Genomic DNA, 22,170 nt, shown 5'->3' on the forward strand with positions numbered 1-22,170 from the left:
CCAAACAAATCAGCCTTTTCTGATGTGATGATGTCATCAATCACCCTCCTGCTGGTCTCTCTCTCTGATGCAATGGTCTGTTCTGTCCGTTCCCCTGCAGAGAGAGTGATGCACACCTTGGATTTATACTCTCTCAATCAAGATTATGTTAATCTGCTCTAATCTCCTAACAGACGATCGGACGGGAAGCACGGGATTGGAGCAAAACACAGAAAGGAAGACGACAATGGGCTTCAGATGTGTAGGGAGCCTTTCAAAGAAGAAGATATCAAGCAGCGTTATTTTATGAGCTATTGTTTGATCCATGCACTGATCCTTATGTATAAAGCGTGTTTTAATTACACACTAAGGTACAACAGGCTGTAAAAATACTCTATAAAGGACAGCTGACTATCAGCCATCTGTTAGCAAATGCTGATAAATCGCATTTTAACACATGCCTCTGATTGTAACACTGCCAGCCTCTGAGATCTCAACAACAAAAAAAGGACAAAAGTTCACAAATCATCAAAAAACACACCACAGTGCAAAAAGACTGCAGCATGACCCATTTATTCAGTTTCACAGGGAGGCTTTAAACCAGCTCTCGGAATTTGGAATTCCAAACAGTGCTACTTATCATCAGTAATTCATCTGAACCTCCCGGGATGAGCTGCTATCCTTCAAAGATATGTGTCTGGAACATCCTTCTGCGGTAATGAACAATTAAACCGGAGCTGCAGCACCATGACAGCTCCTCCACAATAAAATGCAGATTGGTGCATTTAAATGCAGGTCAGAGGGAGATGCATTCAGAGAAGGGGAAAGAAGTAGGGCAGCAGAAAGGAAGAGAAACAGTTTGGTGAGGGAGGAGTGGTGCTTTGTAGCGTTTGGATGGGGTTGGATGGGATTTTAAGGATTGAGGATAATCTAAACTGTTACCAAATCATGGCATTCTTGAGAAAGAGAGAAAGAGGTTTGGTGACATTGTGGTTCAGAAAAATCAGCTCTCCACCCTCACCCTCCCTTCTCATGGGTCCTGAGGTCATGTTTATTAATATGTTTGAAAGTCTTCGATCTGAGGTCATGTTTGGTGTCGAATGATGCCGCACCTGCAGAAAACATTTACTTTAGTCTGAGGTCAATCAGGAGCAAACATCGTCTGATGTTCTTTCTTTTCTTTCATCGGGTTTTAAAGCAAATCCATTCCAATTCAACCTGAGGAGAAACGTGCAAAAGAAAAACATTCTTCAGGCATTTCTTCTGCTGGGAGTTGAGAGCTGGTCTCACCCTGAAATACTCGTTCAACTAAGTTCTACAAAGTCTTATTGTTCACTTTCTTAAACTGTGTTACATGTAAATGAATGAAAAACACTCTTCCAAGACTGAAATGTATGGAATCACTTTATTAAATTTGCATCAATACAATATCTATAATAGGGTTGAGGTTATTTGTCCAAATGAACAGTATTATGGTCATTCATGGGCGAATCGATGGATAACAACAAAGCCATCATGTGATCTCTGAATATTTTTTGTTTATGCGACACGAAACACATTAAAACTTTTTTAACAATAATGATTGAACGAATGATTACAATGCATAATATACAGTATAGATATGAAATGGGGCTTTTCTGGTCTCTCTTTCAACGAGACTAAAATCAATTCAACGGCTGCAAACAGTAACTGTAAAAGTGGAGAGTAATCTGAATACTCTAATAATCTAATACGAAAGTTATATTTAAAAAAAAGTTTTGATGCCTTTTCAGCTTTTTTTTTAAGGTTATTAATCAAAATTTAGGGGCAGGTTGTTTTTCCAGTGAGTGAAAAACGGAATGACAGATCATGTTAATAAAAATCTTTTCATGAAATGTCCCACATATGACAGTTAATTAAATATCGCGAATCCCTCAACAGATTGTTATTTCAATTTGACATTTTTCTTTGTTCCACTTCCTTGACGTTGCTTTATTTCCCAGAATTCCTCATAAAAAAATCACTAAAACGAGCTTTGTGAGGCAGGAATAGTCCCTACTTCAGTCATGACATGACATCTTTCGGTGGTTTTCACTGCGTTCTGCTCTATCGAGGCCACTTTACTAGAAAAATTGATCCTTCTGACCCTTAATGATCAATTTTCTTCATGTGATTATTCAAAAATGGTGCAAGAACAGTGATTTTAGAAGGAAGCCCTCGTTGTTTGAGACACTCGAATGGACACATCTATTGCATTTCCTTTAAGTGTGTCACCTTCGTGCACTTGGATAATTTATCTTGTAAGAGGACAAGAAATCATCAACCACCAAAGAACAAATGTCACATTACAATCAAATATTGTAAAAATCTTTAGTCCCTCTGGGGGTGAAGTCGTGTTGATAAGTTACCCCTGAGATGACATCACACATCACATGATCACACGGTAAAGGAGGGTTGTAACAGTAGGAATCACATTGATCAGCTGCTGACGGTACGACACTGAGTACATTTGCTGGTGTTTAGCGCAGCTCTTTTTACACTCTAGTGCTGGATTGAGTTCCGGTGGTGTTACTGCACATGCCTGTGTAATTAAGACCAAGTGAAAGGATCAGGTAGTTGCATTATTAACACAGTACAATCACTCACAAATGCACCACTGTTGACAAGTGAATAGCACAGCTTTTGACTGGTTTATAAGGCTGTTACAAGTTGTGGAAATTAAAAACTGCTGCGTTCTTTTAATATTTCAGGAAAGCGTCAAAGGGTATCAACACAAGATTCACAGAGAGGACGTGTACAAAATGTCAAACTCCCGTTAGCATCATGGTCGTCTGTAAAATGTTAAAACAACCTTTGATGAAGGAGCAAAAAAAACCAAAACACTTAATCTTCCAGATTTCTCAGATTTTCTAGAGTCATAGTGACATTAAAGGAATTTGGAGGTTTGCCAACAAGATTTAGATATTTAGATTTACATGTCAGCTTTAAGTGCATGTGAAATCCTAGTTTATGGCATACCGTCAAACCGTCTCAAAGAACAGCGAGCCTGAAGCCTGGAGGTCTAAAACCTGGAGGTTTTTACGAAGGCACATCCAATAAAACATCTGGAGCCACTGAAACATTTTTTACAACGGCATTATTTGATTGCTTTTGATGCATCAGACATTCAGTGCTACTTAGAAGGGGATAGAGCGAATAACAACCATTTTATCAAGTCTATTTAATCTCCTGTTCCAATTGAAAAACTCCTTTTAAGGATATCGATGAAATATGAATTTTTTGTCTCAAATTATTTGATAGAAAAAGCTTGAGATAAAAAAAAACATAATTATGGTTTAATTGCCTTCTTCTAGTCACCAGTGGAGCCCCAAAAATACAACTGCATTAAATACATGAGTACAGACGATCCGCCTCGACCATTCTGCTCGGTTAAGAACGTTTCCCTAACTTCCTTTACTTTACCTTTAATTTTAATAAGCTGTAATAACGTGATGGGTTTGTACAGTTACACATGACGTACATTTGACTTCACGATTCTTGACACAGCAGTTTTATGATTTACAATGCATGACTTAGTGTCATCAGTCGGTGAGATGTTTTTCCAAAGAAAAATTGACAAATGAAAATCAAAACTCAGAAAGACATTCCTCGAGACATCTAATGTCACGGTTAACTGTTTGATAAAATCAAACCATTGGAGCTCCGATAAGTTGCTGCAGTCATAGTAACCGCCATCTCTTGGACCTTAAACCAAATATTTTTTACGCCAACTTCTGACTTTTCTTTGGTTTGTGTTTCACAAGCTGTCGACTAACAGACGACACCAGATGACATATAGACACGATATCAACTGTACTGAAATCTGCCACACCTTCTCGTAGAATTGGTGGGTGTTGGGGGGGGGGACAGCTGCTGCGTGCTACAAGCTCAGCCGAGATGTGCAGACATTGAAGAATTCTGCAGAGACCATCCCGTCTTTAGGCTTCTTTTTCGTTTGCTATGGCTACATTCATATTAGCAGACTGAAGTCACCTCATTCTGATTTTTTATATTGATGTGACACATATCGGATTTTTTTTTTCAAGGCTATGTGAACACAACAATCTGATCGAATCAGATTTCAGTCTCTTTCACATGTGATCTTGGATCTGATATGACCAGTGGGGAACAACTGGTGAAGTGTCACGCTTACATTCTCTACTGGTGCATTTATTTCAGTTTGAATATGAATCGTAATTCAATATAAAGTTGTTGTTTTTTGTTGGTGGTGAATAAAACGACTAAAACATTTTGGAGAAACATGTAGTCCATTTGATCAGAAAAACAATCCACTTCCGTCTACAATGCTCAATTTTCAGGGACTGAACATATACAAGATTTTGGAAACACAAGAAGGGTCTTAAATGCTACTATCTCTATGATTTATGGAGAAGTTCATGGACTCCTTTCCAGATCGATCACAATCTAATGTCACAGGACTGCCAACCCGAACGGAAAGCTAATTGCAATTACAAACACTCAGTGTTACAATCTTGATAAAGTACGGGAAAAAAAAAAAACGGAATCCAAATCCTTGAGTTTTAAATCGGCCAAAATCTTTTAAGAGGCACCCGATGATGATTTGTAGTTTTCCGCAAGAAGGCCTCGACCTGTTGCACTGTTTGAGCGAGGTGACAGTAAAATGTCCATGTACTGATTTCTCCATTACCGCCACTGGGATTCATGACGAATGGCGGCCTTTAGATTGGCTTTGGGCCTTCTCTCACCGCCCACTGAGGAAACAGTGACACGGAGTTTTATATACTGTAATACATCCAAGCAATCGCTGGTTTGAAAGTTCAGCTAAATGCATCGTTGGCAGCGTAAAACGCTGGGCTTACCGGTTTATCCAAACACCTTTTTCAACATTTCACATTTTCAGAACAAGTTCGAACTCCATCAATAAAAAAGAAAAGAAAAAAAAAAGAAAGTGAAGCCCTCACTCCTGACAGCTGACTCAGCTTCTTTCTTTCTTTTTTTGTGAAGGTCTGAGGTCTCCAGATGTTTATCCATTCTTGAGGTCTGACAACTTCTGTACAAATGATTTCATCACTTAATGTCTCTGAAGTCCCAATCTGCGTTCACTAAAAGTCCAAATTTCCAATGCATAAATGCTTGTAACCCTTGTATCCGGGTTGAATAGCAGGAGAAATGGAAAATCAAATAGCCTGTTATTTATATTATATAATAAATAATACAATTTTATTCATATATATAGATACTGTTTATGTATAAAAGTTCTGCCAAAAATGGTGATTGGCTTGCAAAACCCTCTTGATAGAGAAGCAGCAGAGAAGTCTATAAAAAAGAAATGGTATATATTGCGTAATTTCGAGTATAAAAAGTCTCTCAATACAGTCTGTCTCTGCTCCTGAGTTGAGTGTTAACGCCACGCTTTTCAAAACACTCGACCTCTCAGCTCTGCAGTCTGGTGAAGCTTCTGGTCATGCTGCAAAATTCTTTTTGAAAAGCTTCTGCAGCACAAGCAGGGCAGAGTCCCACCTGCTGAGAAGCCGAAGATGAGCTGGAGCTTTATTTTTGAAGTCTTTAACTGAAATCGGACACCAATAACTTCTGTCTCCACATAACCGGTTCCTTCTCGTAGGCAAGAAAGCTTCCAGAGCTCCATTCGTGTCTTTAAACGCCCTAAAATGTTTCCCTCTGCAGAAAAAAAATGCTAAGAATGAGGCCTCAGATAGTAACGTGAAAGGAGTCCCAGCTGTTGTCTTTGCTACTGCTGCTGCTCCCATTCTTATTTGTCGTTGCCAACCCGTTGCCGACGTCTCCATCCGGCTGTTCCCCAGTGGGAGTGGCGCCGGGCTCGGGGTAATACTCGTCGTCCTCGTCAAAGTAGCCGTTCTCCATCATGCTGAGGCTGGAGGCGGCGCTCAGGTCCTGGCAGCTGCCCTTGTACTCTTGGATCGACTCGTGGAGCGACCACAGCTGGCAGAGCAGCGACATGTCCTGCTGGCGTAGACCCACCTGGAGACGGTGGCAGTCAGATCTCCATTAAGAAGCAATTCACTGAACTCAAAGTGCTTTTTATTTTGGTCAGTTAGAGAATAAAGATGTATAGATTACAAATATCATTTATATCTACAGGAAATTTAAAAAAACAATTTTGTTTCCTGCAGTTCTAACACAAAATGTAAAAAATCAGTCGTATGCGTGTCCATCATTTCCAGAACAACCAGATAAATGACATGTCTCGCTAGTGCCACTTAAAGTGCAACTTTCACCTATATGAACAAAAATATGAGAAGCATGTGCATCAGACCAGCAGCATATCTCTATTCTCTTGGAACCATGATCTTAATCCAACAAGTAGTTGGACAGGTTGAATTATTTTCCCCCATTTCTCGACACAAATCCTGTTGTCAAAAACTTTTTAAAAAATTAGACAGTGAGGACCCCCTCCATGCATGACTACTATGCTTAAAACGAAATAACCATCCATGTTTATATTTAAGTCACATTGCTAACTACTGGCCTGGAATGCATACTACTCTGTTTAACTGGTTCTAAAGATCCAGTGGAGAACAATCCATTCGAAGTATGAATGTATTTTTCAAAATGCAAAAAAACCCCAACTTTTCTCACGTTTAGTAAATCTTGTCACATAAATGAGGCTTAAACTTTGCACGCTCCTCTGTAGAATCACAAGTTATGATAACATATGAGATTCAGGAATTACGTGGCAAAATGTCTCAAAACTATGCTTGTACAATTTTACCCAGAAATCAAGTTTTAACTGATCCAAAAAAAAAAATCTTGATATCTATAAATCGCTGTACTATATTTGTCTGCAGATGAGGCAGTGGCAGTTGATTAAAACAGGTGAGAATACACCTCCATAAACTGGTGGAGCGCCCTATAAAATTTAAAAATATGAAAGAGACAAGCCATCAGATAATATCAGCTATAAAATCATTGTATGGGGTTAAACAGAGAAGCCTGGAGCAAGGAATTTGCTGCAGGGAGAGTCGAGCACATGACACCAAACAGGATTTGGTTAAGCCTGTCTCAAAAAAGGCAAAGGGGTAGAGTTTCAGTAACAGTGTGACTTTTCATTGAAATTACTGGATATGACGAAAAAAGATGTTGTTGAGAGATGACCAAGAGTCATGCTTGATAATGAAATCTGATTTGAGTTTGTAAAATCCCTGTTTAGAGCGTTAAAGAATGTGTCTTAACTGCATTGTCATGTTTACACCTTAATGAATATGATTTAATCACAACCACACCATGAAGATACCTGTTTCACCAGACTCCATTTAAAAAAAAAAAAAAAAAAGTATTTTATGTTTCTCCGTTTATAAATGACTGAATTTCGTGGCAACATGACCTTTGACATGAACTTTGGAAACAGACGTGGTATTTTACGATACATTGGCAAAATCTACTCATCTCTAATCATTAATGACAACGGTATATATGGTAGGTTCGCTTCTTTCTCCATGACACAATATGAGAGGGCTGTCAGTAATAAACAGAGATCTGCATTTTAAAGTAAATATAGTATGGATATAATCTGGTATGTGGTGGGTGCCATGTGTGCCGAATGAATAAGGAGAGTCCAATAAAATGTGTAATGTGTTGAAATGTGTTGTAAAAGATGTGTGAGTTTGTCTAAAGGTCGGGGAAGTTTAAATTGTGAGAGTTCCTAATGGGGATCGTTGTACTGTAGAAGCGAAAAGCACAGCTGCCGGGATTAAACGGCTTTTCGCCGAACCTTAAGTGAAAACGGATCACTTTCTTGACGTCAAACAAAAAGAACATTGGGAATTTGTTACCATTTCTTTCCGCAGGAGAGCCAGAGCAGCGTCCAGGTTGGCCGGCTTGTTGGCCAGGAGGTTGTCGGTGTTGTTCCTGCCTCGGCTCAGGTCGTCCTGGATCATGGTTTTCTTCACGTACATCCTCTCCATTTCTCTCCAGGAGCCGCCGCTTGAGTTCAGCAAGCCGCTCAGGCTCTTCGGCAGCGGTGGAAGACCCTCGATACAGGCCATGCCTCCCACCGAACCGTTCGTTGACTTACCATTCATCGTCCTGAGAGTTGTTTCGTGGAGCGCTGTTCGTTTTTTTCACTCAAGTCGACTGCCCAGTCTTTTAAATCCTATAAAAGCAGACGGTTGTCTCCCTGCAGTAAACCGAGCAACAGCCGTGGTTTTTCTCTGCCGCGGGCGGTCAGCGACGACACGTCAAGCTAACCGGAATTGGATTTCTGCTTGTCCAGTGTGACTATCACAATTAAAGCACCGCTCTTACCCCGTTGTGTTACCATTATTACTGGATCAGCGAGGCAGGGGGAAAATAGTAAATAGCCACTCATATAGTGGTAAAATTTGCAAGGACAACCACCTCACCCTGGGAGACCTCAATTTACAGAATGGAAATCGGTCCATGATCTGTGTTGTCATTTTGCAAAGGAAAAGTTTTAATCATATTTTCTTGTTGATGAAATCTACCAGGCAGCAAACTGAGATCCATAATTTATAATCCTAATCGATGCTATTAATATTCTGGCTTCAGCAGTTTTAGAATTTGGAAAGGATAAAGCGAGATGAAGACTCATTCAATGTAGAATAGCTGACAATACAGCCTGAGATTCAGTCAAGTTTTATTCTGAAATTGACTTCCGTTGTATTTTGATATATTACCAAACACTTGACGATACTGAATTCAAGCTCCCAACTAAAATCCGTTTCCTGTCCTTTTAACAAAGTAGCTGCTGGGCGTCTCCCATCCTACATTAACAGCTAGGAAAACTGTATTTTACCCTTAAATTTTACACATGAATAAAATGAATGTTGAAAAGGTGTACGTTTGTGTTTTATTTGCAATTTTTCCATTGCACAATAAATTTAATTAAGTATAACGAGAAATGAGACCTACATTTCTTTTAGAGGAAACTTTTACATGAGTTGCTGAATAATTGATACACCTTGCAACCCTCATGAGTTACATAGAAAATAGAATTTTATAAATAGGATTATCAGAAATCAACATATCAGCACACAACACGTTTTCTTTATTGGCAGAACACTTTTGGCATTAGATGCTTCAGAGATTTTATGGTGTGCGAAACCTGCACTGAGCAGCAGCTACATAAATACCCCTTTGAGGCTGTGGAGTGGTGGTGGTGGTGGTTGATGACTCTGCTGAGGCTAGAGATAACATTGAGATCATGCAAAGAATGATGTCACACTGCATGTGCTTTCTACCTTTTCTTAGCTTCTCTGTTATTGATTGTTTTTGTGCTACAAACATGGCTATAAAGTTTGTCAGTAATTAATAAATTTAATTGTTGTGTTTTTAGAGCTCATTCACAATGTATTCAAGTGTATTCAAGACGAAGCAGGAAAAGTTTAATACATAATCTTTTAGATATATTTATTGTTATTCTGTTTAATATTCTCCTTACAAAAATGAATCACTGATGCCTGCCTCTCATATACATTCTGCCCTATTTAGCATGAAAATAAATGTATCCTTTTCATTCATGGCGATTCTGTTTATTTTTGTCCCTAAATTTACACGCATTGATAGATTTAATCCAGCGAACAGTCGACAGAGGGTTTGAGGTCATGACAGCGTGTGTGTGCAGGACAATAGTTGTAGTATAACGGACAGATGGTGGGCTTCAATTCACACACACACACCCCCCCCAGCCAGCAGGAGCCGCGTCACAACGATAACACAACAATAACCCCGAAATCAGCACACAAAAGAATCACACACACTGCCTGGAAAAGAGCAGCAGTGCTGTAACACATGCACACGCACGCACACACACCCTAGATGAAGCCTGTCTCTATTCATATTAAAGATATACTTTCACACAATTTAGACTTTGTTTCCTGACTGTTAAAAGACGTTGTGCAAGCGTTGTGCGGCAGTAGGTTTAAGGGCCTCGTCATCTGACTTATTGATTCTCTTGCATATTTTGGCGCTGATCCGTATTTTCAAGACACAAACACAACACTAGGGCTGTAACATTGGTTGATCTTGTTGAGAGCATTTTCATGAAGAACCTGAATTGTTATATTTATATCCTGCTTCCAAACGGTGATGTATTGTAATTGTCAGGGTTCAAATGTTCGTATGTTCAAACGTCGTGCGTCCAGTCGTCCATCCGTTAGTCCACCAAATATCCTCGCAACCACTGCAGATAGAAAGATGAAACAAAAAGCACTTTATTTGGGCGTCAAAGGTGATAAAAATGAGATGATGACCTTGACCCAAGATCAAATTTTAAGTTCTGTACACTCAGGAACCAGATAAGATAGAAAGACGAGGGAGACGGCCAGTGGAGTAAGACCATAGTTCAAAGCTAGTACTTTAATCAATGACAGTAGGTCAGAGCAGTAGCTTTGATCTTTGGACTATGCAAGTAGGTCAGGGTAAAATTTTGAATTCAGGGGTGTCGGTGGATGTTGCAGTCTGGGTGGGACTGTCTTGGTTCTACTTACAACCTGTTTGTAGTTTCAGGTATTTAACTTCCTGGGCATTCATACATTAAAAATATTTAAGGTCACAGGTAGCAAGGGTACTGCTATAGCAGTATAGTTAGCTAGGGGGCAGCTGGAAGAGGCTAATGCCCTGATTGGCTCCACCGCTACACTTCTTACTCCAGTTAGTAAATATCATGATTTTGTCACTAAAAGGTGTTACGGAATGGACGGTCATATAAAAAGATACGTATTTTGCTCTCAAACTGCTCAATCTTTCACTCTGCATTGATGCCATGCGATCAGTCAACACAGTATAATTTCCTATACTGTATTTGCCCTTGAAAAGCATCACATTAACGTTGTTTAGCCTAATCCTGCTCTTAAAGCAATTAGCCATCAGCTGACAGTCAACAGCTGCATCACTGAAAGAGACCGATCAAGGACAATCTGTTATGGGTGAGGCTTTATGGGCCAAGGGGACCCCCTCTATTGCTACCACCACCACCACCATCATCATCATCATCACTGGGTCCTCAGATCAAAAGGATTAAGAGTATGATGGCCCCCCCTGGGGATGCCTGTCGCCAGAGCAGGCTCGTATTAATCTGCCTTGCTAAAAGGCACAATGACTTTGTGCCACTTAGGCGGGTTTATAATGGTCTAAAGATATCCTCTTATGTCTCTGCTGGAAAGCGATATCTTGCTGAAAGCCAAATAAATTACATTAAGTGCTCAAGTAGACACAAAAGCCCCCCCGACGGCTTCCTTTAGGAGTTCTCTCATTGCCTAATTTTTATTTTGTCAGCTTTCATTTGGTTTTATTCCCCTCCTCTACCACATTTTTGTCTTTGAATAATTTTCTGTGTGTAAGAGATGATATATATAACAGAAAAATGATGTACTGTAAATTATATGTTTGCACTAAAATGTGTTGACTTTACCAACATTTGCTTTAAATGTTGAACTTTTGATCTCAGATTTTGCACATTTTGTTCAATTTTAAATACCGCGCAGCTTTTTAATTTTTACCTGAAACTTTCAATTCAGAGGTCACTGATTTCCTGTAATGTTTCTCATCTGTTCACTGACTGTTCAGTTTGACTGTAAAATGCAGTCAAATTTCCTGTGGACAAACCAAGAGTAAACCTGATTTGGTTCTGACTGTGGGCCGCAGGCGCCCTGAAAGAGTAGGGTGAATTTTAAAAGTTTTTTTAAATGTCAAACAACTCAATTTTAATACAATCGCCTCTCTTTAAGGTGGTGGTTTGGGTACTTTTCGAAGTTTCACATTGCACCGACTGAAAAAGACATAATGGAAATATGCTGATAAAAGATCTTCATCGGGAAATACCTCACATTTCAGATTTAATGGATGCAGAGTGTGCTTCATTCCCATCTAGTCGCCGTCGCCGCAGACGGGACAACTTTGCATTGAACTTGAAGCTCAAATGGGAAGCGTCACTGCCAGAGAAACACAATAGGTCTGAAAGGAGGGAAGGATGGAGTGTGTGTATGTGTTTGTGTGCGTGTGGAGGTCAGCTTCATTGTTCAGTGGGTCAGGGAAGAGGAGTGGTCATTCAGACCAGCTGCTGACGCTGACATGAGTTTTACCTCTGGACAGGATGAGGCTGCCGGCTTCTTCCCCTGGTCAAACAGATCCGAGTGAGATATGGTAATTATAGTGACAATGGCTGTATGTTTGAGGTCCGTCTACAATAGTATCATGAAAGCCCATCAACGTCTAATTTAGGTGGTCAAACATGTACCTTTACATTCTTTTGCTCTGCAATCACTAGATGCATTAAGCAGCTTCCTCCTTCTGTTGGAGACAGGAAACAGATAGAATGGCATTTGGATGAGCGCACGCCGCTGCCAAAGTAAACCTTACACACATCTGTTACGTTTGTCTAACCCATCCCCCTCTTTGCACAAAGTTTTGCGGAAATTGGTTCCATATTTTTGCGTTACTGGGGATCATATGGAAAACTCCCCTAGCTCACATTATAAAAGAAAGTGGAAAACAATTCCAGGATCAACGTCTGTATTCAGATCCACTCCAGAATTGAATGGGTTCTTTCCTGGTCTGTGCCCCCTCCTTCCACTGAGTGTTACCAGAATCCCTCAAGTACATTTTGTGTAGTCCTTCCATCAATTCAACAACAAACCAGTGCACATGTCCGATTATAAAGTACTGTACTTCTACCATTTGTTTTCATGCATGGCAGCTTACTTCTGCACAAAGTTATGGACATAAACATTAAACAGCTATAGTACATTAACTGTAAGATTATACCAGTAGCTCCCATTATTAGTACTGTATTAGTATGTTATAGGAAAATATTACAGGTTTTGATTACATTTCACTCATAAATGTAATTTCACAAAATTCATTGTACAGTATATGAATATATTTTCTGGGAGACGGGGCTATCCCATGACCCCTCAGATTTATTGATCTTTTGACCTTAGAGAGTGTCGTGTTCCAAGTGCATCTTGACAGCTGCTACTTCAGTGTACAGATTTATAAATGAGTAGTTGTCCGTCTTTGTGTGGCTCCGCGGTGCACTGGTATCGCGCCAGGAGTTTGCCCCATCTCACGCCCAAAGACAGCTAGGATAGGCTCCAGCTCCCAGAGACCCACTACCACAGATAAAGTGGTTCGGAATGTGAATGACTGGATATTCTTCAAAATATTTTTATAATTAAAATGAGCCATATTTGTGATATATATATATAAAAAGACTAAGAAAATCTAATTTACTTGATCTGTTCTGTGTGTCTGAGGCTGATGATGTGTAGCCAGATAGTAATCAGAGCTGTGCAGCAGCCGGCTATGGTCTTTAAATGGGATGGGTATTTGCTGACGTTTTGTTGTTGCCCTCGGCTTTGTTCCAGTCCATCCTGCAGGGGGAGGAGGGCAAATCCTGAGCAGCAGCTGGCCTCATGCCGTCTGACCTCCACTTTCACCCTTCTTTCAGCTTGCCGTCAATTCTTTTCAGCCACCATCTATCCATCCTTCATGTCTTGTGCTCCACCAGACGATGCTGCTTGACTCATTAATATGCTTTAAGATTATTGTTTTTTGTTCATCAAACTAAACTGAAGTCTTAACGGGAACAATTCTCTTCCTCCGCATTTTATGGAAATCGATCTTGAAGTTTTTGTGGAATGCTGCTGACAAACCAAACATGCGTTAAAACAAAACCTCCAAAGCTGAGATAAAAATGTTTTATTTCTCTACAAAGCTTAAATATATTTCAGTTAAAACAAATATACATATAGAGCAGAACACTGAAAATCAAAATGTTTCACTTTAAAACTATACTGACCCTAGGGGTGCGTCGCTGAGGCCAAATCAGACCTGTGTGCTGCGCCTCACCCTGCAGATGGCGGTGATGCAAATGTGGACGCGAGCAGAAATAAACAGCGGACGAGTGTGAAATCTGAGCCCCGCAGATCAGCAGAGGTCAGGCAATGTCGCCTGCTGTGTGAAGGCCAGCAGATGTAAAAGGTGGAAGATAAAACTGCAGCAAACAGCCTATTCATATATCACCTAACAGACAGTCAGGTACAAAGAGACACCGACATGATAGCAGAAAACACCTGAGGTTTCTCACTGAAACTGGAGAATATTAAATATTCAATAATTTTAAAACAAGATTGCTTCAGTCTTTGGTATTATATAGTATTTTTTTCAACAAGTTTAAAACTCTCCCACTTCTCTGGTCTTTTGTTATTAAGGCACAAAGTGTCAGAAAGACACTCCAGAGTGAATTGTCATTGCTAATGTGGGAATAAAACACCACCAACCAAACATTAAACCACACAGAACCACTAAAAATTGATTTACTTCAACTTCTAAGATGTTTTCATTGCAAGCCAAAAACTTGCATAACCCTATATTATCTCCTGCAACGCTCCTTGGAATAATTCTTACTGATTTTTCAATGAAACAATCTCTCAGCAGACACAACACTGTCAACTCCTTAAAAGTTAGTTTTATTGCATCATCCCTTCTCGTGCACCAAGTCTGAAGTTGCCCCCATCAGGAGAGGCAGGAATCCAAATGCTCATTGATTTGAGACTCCTTTACCTTGGCTTGACACACGGGACATTTGACCATGAGTGCAGGGGAGGAAGAAGAAGAGGGAGAAGAGGAGGAGGAGGGAGTGATGCTGTTTGATGCTGCAGAGGAAACAAGTGTGGAGCCAGAGGAGGATGAGGAGGAGGCTGAAGTGGTACTTCTTTGCTGCATTGCAGCACCGGTAAACATTGCAGGTGATTTTGTCTTTCCAGACTCCCTCGATGTTGCTGATTTGCTGCTTAGTCTTTTCTGAAAGAAGTCAAAGATGGTCTCCGAACTGCTGCGGTTGTCCCATGGCCTCTTTCTCGATGCCTGACCTCCAGCTAAATCTCCATTAGAATGATTGAGATACTTGGACTGTGTTGGGTTAGCAGGGCTGCCTTTGTTTCCAGTCAAACCTACAGAGACATATTTTCTGGACTTGCTGGGACTAGATATTCTGGGACAAGAGGAACCATTGGAACTTTGTTGTTTAGGAAAGCCTGATGAAACAGAGGTAGCACTCGCTGAAGCATTTGATGACTTCAGTGGTTGTGGTTCAGCGTCGGAGTTTGAGCTGAAGGACTGAGACTTCCTGTTTGTGCTGCTAAAGAGTTCTTCAATTGAACTCTGCTTGATTTTACTTGACTCTTGGTTCCTGTTGCTGCCGCTGGGTCTGTCGATTCTCACCGGTGAACCGTTGATATTCACATAAACTCTTGTATTACTGATGGACCTCTTCTTCTGTCCAGTGGAGGAAACTGGTCTGATGGACGGAAAGACGCTAGAAATTCCATTGTCATCTCGGTCGGAGCAAACGGAAGAATTTAGACTTCTAGCTGGGGGTGAAGTGGTGATCAGTTGTTTCGGAGAGGAGATTGAATGGGATGATAGCGTTTCGTGAGACGGGGAGGATAACTGTGACTTCCCTCCGAGTACAAAACCTTTGCCACTGAATGGAATAATGTTCCTTATGTCCTGTGATCCAGACCCTGAAAAGATGAATAGTTACACTATCAGAGTCAAGCAACAGATTGTTTTGCTTTATAGATTTCAAAGTACAAATCTTTCTATACTGAAGGTATTTATACTAAGATATTTAACTTTAAAGTCTGTTGTACCTCTAATAACGGACATTTTTTGTGATTAATTACAACACAAAGTCAAACTTCACAGAATTGAGCCTGAAAGACAATCGCTTGAGAAATACTCACGTTGGAAACATCCCAGAATAACAGCTTCTATAAAACTCAATGTGCCACGTAAACACGTCGAACGGTTAAACCAAACAAGACTCGAAGTGTTTATCAGAGCGTGCTGGAGGTTTTGCCACATTTGGACAGCGCTAAGCTAGCTGTTTTCAAACATTTACATTCTTCACGCTAAGCTAAACTACTTTAACTAGCCGCTGACAGTAGATTCATATCTACTAAACACAAAAAAACAAAAAACAAAAGAAATAAAAAAAAATATATATGAAAGGTGAGGAATAAAGATGACTTCTTACAATAACATCAAATGTGTGTTTTGATCTTAAGAAAATATGTAGGTTTATTCTTATGTCCAAGTAAACACGTTTTCCTGTGATCAAGACCTATTTGGTTTTTGACCTTTATAAATGACTACAAATAAATTCCTAACTCGCTACCTGTAGCTGTAGTCGAAGGCCTTCCACTTCCGGGGACTTTATTCTCTGAGGTTTTCCCATCCTTTTTAGGATCCTTTTTTCCTTTTTTGCTGTATCCTTCAGGTTCTTTGACCTTGGTGTAGGTTCCTCCACATGTACTCTTGTGGTCCTCCCACCAGGGGTCCAGAGCAGATGGGGCCCTGTTCATGGATCGCTTCACAAAGCCAAAGTAGGGTTTGCGGTTCTGGCAGGGCCCGTTACACTTCCACCAGTGCTGCCGGTACACATCAACCTCATCGTGGAAACTGTGGTAGACCTGACAAGAAGACCAGGTGAAGCTTCTATTCAGAAATAATCTGACAAAATAGAATCAACTAATCAGTATCAACTAAATAAAAGTGGAATAGCGGATAGGCTTACTGTAATCTTGGTGCCGCTGGCTTGGTTGATCCTGTTCATGTGTTTGCAAAACTCAGGGCCATGACCGTCTCGGTCTCTGTTGTTCTGAGTCACAAACAGTAACGCGTGAATCATTTCATGAAGAAGGGTCTGCAGAAACAAACAAAAAACACCATGAGGAAAAAGAGAGGACAACTTCATGCATTCATATGTCATAATCACATCCAGTATTGTGTATATAAAGAAGGGGCTATTTGTTCTTCAATAATGTTTATGTGGGCATCGGTAAATTGTGTATTATATTAATATTCTATTGTTATTTATTATCCAAGTCTGTGTTGTGTAGTGTGTGTTGTTTACTGTTCTGTTATGCTGCCATAATAAGGGAATTTCACCTTTTGGGGAGGAAATACTGTCGGAAATACTGTAGAAGTATTTGCATACATGCAAATACTTCTACAGTATTTGCATGTATGGTGACACACTCAACCCATCCATCCATCCATCCATCCATCCATGTTCCTCACCTCCACCAGGTCTTTTCTAGGCCTAAGCTTCAGCAGAGGTTCACTGAGTCTGATTGAACACAGTCCACCTCGGCCCTCGTAGGAACACACACCAGCACATCTAAAACGAAAAGCATGAAGCTTTAGAGGCAGATCATCTTCCAGAACACATAACCCAAAACAGAACTCACAGTGTCATTCTTGGGCTCCATTTCACCTCGACGCCACTGAGCTTCCCCCAGAAAAACATGTCATTGAACCCCAGAAACATCGCCCTGACATCGGGATTAGGGTCCAGCATCTCCCAGGACTCATCCACAATAGACAGCGGCCTTTTGGGATGGACGGCCGGCTTCGAGCAGGGAACAACATCACTGGCAGCTACCTCCACTTTACGTTTCTTACTGTTTTGTCCGAGGAAATTATCCTCAAAACCATTTGATGACAACAGTGACGTCTCGTATTCATTGTTAAACTGCTCCTGTAGCTTTATGGCGAGAAGAAGATCGTCGTCCATTGCCACAACGACGCTAGCTAGTCAGCTTTCGTTTGCGTTAGCTTGATGGGGCTAACTGGCTAACATAGGTCGTGCTAGGCTCTCAAATGAATGACAATATCCGGTGCAAGAAAACAGCCTATAATACGCTTTAATCTTAAAATACAGCCGGACCTGTGTGTCATTGTTTTATAATACAAAAATATCCGTATTTTGCTCAACGTCAGTCCCAAACTTCCGCCAAAAGCACACTGGCAAGTTAAACACAAACCAACCCATGTACTTCCGTTAAGGACTTCAAAATAAAATACAAAATATTACCCCGAGAACTCTGAACATTCGTTTTTGTCAAGTGTGTGAATGATGATTGTTTACCAAGGTTTCCCTGTTGCATATTGAGAAAGTTAAAGAATACTACTGATATATTGATGTTCAGCATTACAGATATCGAGGCAAGTTTTCTTGTGTGTGTGTGTGTGTGTTCAAAATAAAGAAAACACAATTGTCGTTTAATGCAATGTTTTGACATTTAAATTGTATTAATATCATGTCCCTGTTAGGGCATCTTCCAGTCTGGATATGAGTAACTGTCGCGCACTTGACAAATCTTCCTACAGTTTGAACGCACCGAAGGGCATTCTGGGATTTGTTGTCTTCTTTTTAAATTAGTTGGCCAACCAAAAACTCTCTCTGGGTTGTTTGCGTTAGAAATTCGTAGGTAGTGGGGTAATGATTAGTTGTGTATTAAGTACCATAGACCTTTCATATAATTTATTTAAGAATTTCAGTGCTATATAACGATTATTAAATATGTTATAGGTCACATATTATAGGAAATATTAATACAATTTGTTGGTCATCTCCTTTGCAGAATCACGTGACGGTTCGGGGTGTTAACCAGTTCACAACTTCCTGTTTGGGTTGTAAGCGGAAATGACTCGAGTACCCTTAACGAACTCTTTCTGTTTCTACAATTATCAATAATTCTGAAGCATTTGGGGGAAAACACACTGTGTAAAATGTCGGAAACTGGAAATCGACTGCGGAAACTGCTCGAATCACCGAATTTCGATCCACAAAATTACGTCAAGCAGCTGTCGCAGCAGTCCGATGGCGACCGAGATTTGCAGGAACACCGTCAAAAAATCCAAAACCTGGCCGACGAAACGGCTCAAAACCTGAAAAAGAATGTCTACAAGAACTATAGACAGTTCATCGAAACGGCTAAAGAGATTTCCTACCTGGAGAGCGAGATGTACCAGCTTAGTCACATCCTGACCGAGCAGAAGAGCATCATGGAGAGCATCACTCAGGCCTTACTGTCCACGGATAAAGACGAGACCTCCAAAGAGATGCAGGCCGCCTTCCCCAAAGAAACCGAGGAGGTGAAGCAGAGGACACTCACCTCACTGCTGGAGAAAGTGGAGGGGGGTAAAAACATCATGGACACCCCAGGGAGGCACCTGGTTTACAATGGTGATCTTGTGGAGTTTGATGTTGACAACATGTCCGCTATCCAGAAGGTGCACGCCTTCCTGATGAATGACTGCCTGTTAATTGCAACCTGGCTGCCAAACCGCAGAGGAGCTGTGAAGTACAAATACAATGCCCTGTACGACCTGGATAGCTTTGCTGTGGTCAATGTCAAGGACAATTCACCCATGAAAGATATGTTCAAGATCCTGATGTTCCCAGACAGTCGCATCTTCCAGGCGGAGAACAGCAAAATCAAGAAGGAGTGGCTGGAGATTCTGGATGAAACCAAGAAGAACAAAGTCACCAAGGACAGGCATAAGAAAGAGGAAGAGCAACCGACTTCTCCCGTAAGAGCAGAGGTGTCCACCAATCCTTTTGATATGGACGATGATGACCCTGCTGATGCTGAGGAAAGTGTGGACCTCAGCCTTGATTGGATCCAGGAGCTGCCGGAAGATCTGGATGTTTGCATCGCCCAGAGAGATTTTGAAGGCGCCGTGGACCTGCTGGACAAACTCAATGAGTATCTGAAAGACCAGCCGGTCACGCAGAGGGTCAAGGAGCTGAAGATGAAGGTGGACGAGCGCGTGCGGCAGCTGACGGAGGTTCTGGTGTTTGAGTTGTCGCCGGATCGCTCGCTTCGTGGTGGGCCCAAAGCCACCAGGCGGGCCGTGTCCCAGCTGATCAGATTAGGTCTGGCATGGGTTTCTTATTAATGACACATTCAAATGGATTATTTTGTAACTATGACTCTCTGATATAATTATTTCTCATATTTAATGAAATTCTGAAGTTATGGTTTGCTGGAGTCAACAGTATGTAGTAAAAATCTTTTATGGTTTGCAGGCCAGTCCACCAAAGCCTGTGAGCTGTTTCTGAAGAACCGCGCTGCCGCCGTCCAGACAGCCATAAGGCAGCTTCGCATAGAGGGAGCGACGCTGCTGTACATCCACAAACTCTGCAACATCTTCTTCACCAGTCTGCAGGAGACAGCCAAGGAGTTTCAGATGGACTTTGCAGGGAACACGGGCTGTTATTCTGCCTTCGTGGTCTGGTCCAGATCGGCCATGAGTATGTTTGTTGACGCCTTCAGCAAGCAGGTATGTCGATGAGGTCATCATCTGAACTTTAGCTGTAAAATTTGTGCTGATATTTGTGCTGATAAGTGATATTTCTGTGTCTTGTTCAGGTGTTTGACAGTAAGGAGAGTCTGTCGACAGCAGCGGAGTGCGTTAAAGTCGCTAAAGAACATTGTCAGCTGCTGACCGAGATTGGCCTGGACCTGACCTTCACCCTGCAGTCCCTGCTGATCAAAGACATCAGGGCGGCACTGCTGAGCTACAAGGACATCATCATGGAGGCCACAAAACACCGAAACTCTGAGGAGATGTGGAGGAGAATGAATCTCATGACCCCCGAGGCTTTAAATAAATTAAAGGTGCGTCTGGTCGTCAGGCTGTTGGTTCTGGGTTGCATCTGGATGTCTTTTTGGTTCGTCTCAGTAACCTACCAGATATTCAAGGAATAAACTAAATCTTCCATCACTGTTTCATCGCACTTGTCAAGATTTCATTATCCTGTGAATGTTTCTCCGCAGGACGAGATGCGAAGCTGTGGTATGGGCAGCTTCGAGCAGTACACCGGCGACGACTGCTGGGTGAACCTGAGCTACACCGTAGTGGCCTTCACCAAGCAGATGATGAGCTTCTTGGAGGAAGGCATGAAGCTCTACTTGCCCGAGCTGCACATGGTGCTGCTGGAGAGCCTGAGGGAGATCATCCTGGTGGCCGTGCAGCATGTGGACTACAGCCTCCGCTGCGAGCAGGAGCCGGAGAAGAAGGCCTTCATCATGCTAAACGCCACTTTCCTCCATGACACCGTGCTGCCGGTGGTGGAGCGGAGGTTTGAGGAGGGAGTGGGCAAGCCAGCCAAACAGCTGCAGGACTTGAGGAAGAGCACCAGATCTATTCGAATCAACCCAGAGAGCACCGTGTCTCTGGTCTGACACTGCAGTAGAAAGTGGTGGACAAAAAAAACACAAAAACGCTCTACTGATCTGGCAATTTCACATTTTAGAAATACTTCTTAGATAACTGTTATTTTGAGATTGAAAGGCAGGAAGTGTCAGAATCCAAAATGGAGAAGACCAGGAAACCGTACCTGATAAGAATGTAGACTTTGCACCTGAATTTGTACAGAATTATACAAAAATCGGTTGATTCTGAGTAATTTGGTTGAAAAATTATGTAATATTTGCTTTCAGAAACCCTGAATGCTGCATTCAGTTTTTGTTTTTGACAAAAGAATACAAGGCAGACTTCCTGTTTACATCTAAGGAAATAGTAGTAGCGTAGTCTACCATGAATGAAGGAGTATGTGTTAACTGCAAAAGCACACAAAAGACAAGGACACATTTCACAGAAATAGCTTCACATACATTAATTTTCTGACTAGAAAGGTAACGTAATGTGTGCAGTTTTGAACTGATCCCTGAAAACCTCATGTTTATGCCATCTTGAGGGTTGAAAGCAACGTGTTAGGGTGTTTTTCTTCAGTTGCTCTTCTTAAACTTTAATGCTGTTGAACCGTTAATAGGCAGGAACCAGGACTCTGGCATGTAAGGACTAAAAAGGGATGACTGAATGCGAAAATTATTGGTTAATGTTCACTGTTGTAATATTCAAAGTTTAACATTAAACATGAAATTGAATAAAAAGTAATAAAGCACAAACGTTTCTAATTCTTAATCATTTTAAACAGATCTGTGTTGTATCAATATGTTTTTCACATCTGTATTCAGAATGTTTCACTGCTGCTGACAGAAGAGCTCTGTTTAAAAGGTTAAATTATGGGATGTATTTATTTCAATTTTACAAATAAGTCTGCATAAATCATATTACCTTTAAACGTAGCAGCACCAGAGTCATGACTGTGCTTAAATGTTGTTCTCAAACATGTAGGATGTTGTTTAAGGTGAATATACATGGGAAACAATCTGCTTTTGTTTTGAGTGAGTAGGAGACAAATCACTATTGAATCATCTTGTCATTCCTGCAGTTGTTCTGCAGTAAATGAAATTTGCTTCGTTGCAACAATCGCTCCTCTTTCTTTGTGAAGCATTTCCTCGCCGTGACAAAGCCCAGCGTGCCACGAAA

At 41.1% G+C, this 22,170-nt stretch overlaps 3 protein-coding genes across 3 annotated transcripts; 1 reads left to right on the top strand and 2 right to left on the bottom strand.

Annotated features, from left to right (window-relative positions):
• Positions 1-1,370: 1,370 nt before the first annotated feature.
• fam89a (family with sequence similarity 89 member A) lies at positions 1,371-8,726 on the bottom strand. The gene is made up of 2 exons (XM_068343337.1): positions 7,791-8,726; positions 1,371-5,979 (listed from the first exon to the last, which is right to left on the bottom strand). The coding sequence occupies exons 1-2, from the start codon at positions 8,037-8,039 to the stop codon at positions 5,689-5,691; spliced, it is 540 nt and encodes a 179-aa protein (XP_068199438.1). The 5' UTR covers positions 8,040-8,726; the 3' UTR covers positions 1,371-5,688.
• A 4,971-nt stretch (positions 8,727-13,697) lies between these two features.
• sprtn (SprT-like N-terminal domain) lies at positions 13,698-17,809 on the bottom strand. The gene is made up of 5 exons (XM_068342631.1): positions 17,235-17,809; positions 17,065-17,164; positions 16,559-16,687; positions 16,160-16,454; positions 13,698-15,503 (listed from the first exon to the last, which is right to left on the bottom strand). The coding sequence occupies exons 1-5, from the start codon at positions 17,558-17,560 to the stop codon at positions 14,494-14,496; spliced, it is 1,860 nt and encodes a 619-aa protein (XP_068198732.1). The 5' UTR covers positions 17,561-17,809; the 3' UTR covers positions 13,698-14,493.
• Positions 17,810-18,458: 649 nt separating this feature from the next.
• Positions 18,459-21,740, top strand: exoc8 (exocyst complex component 8). The gene is made up of 4 exons (XM_068342236.1): positions 18,459-19,708; positions 19,862-20,115; positions 20,205-20,453; positions 20,613-21,740. The coding sequence occupies exons 1-4, from the start codon at positions 18,559-18,561 to the stop codon at positions 21,018-21,020; spliced, it is 2,061 nt and encodes a 686-aa protein (XP_068198337.1). The 5' UTR covers positions 18,459-18,558; the 3' UTR covers positions 21,021-21,740.
• Positions 21,741-22,170: the final 430 nt, after the last annotated feature.

The sequence above is a fragment of the Antennarius striatus genome, chromosome 19, assembly GCF_040054535.1.
Source record: "Antennarius striatus isolate MH-2024 chromosome 19, ASM4005453v1, whole genome shotgun sequence".
Lineage (NCBI taxonomy): Eukaryota > Metazoa > Chordata > Actinopteri > Lophiiformes > Antennariidae > Antennarius > Antennarius striatus.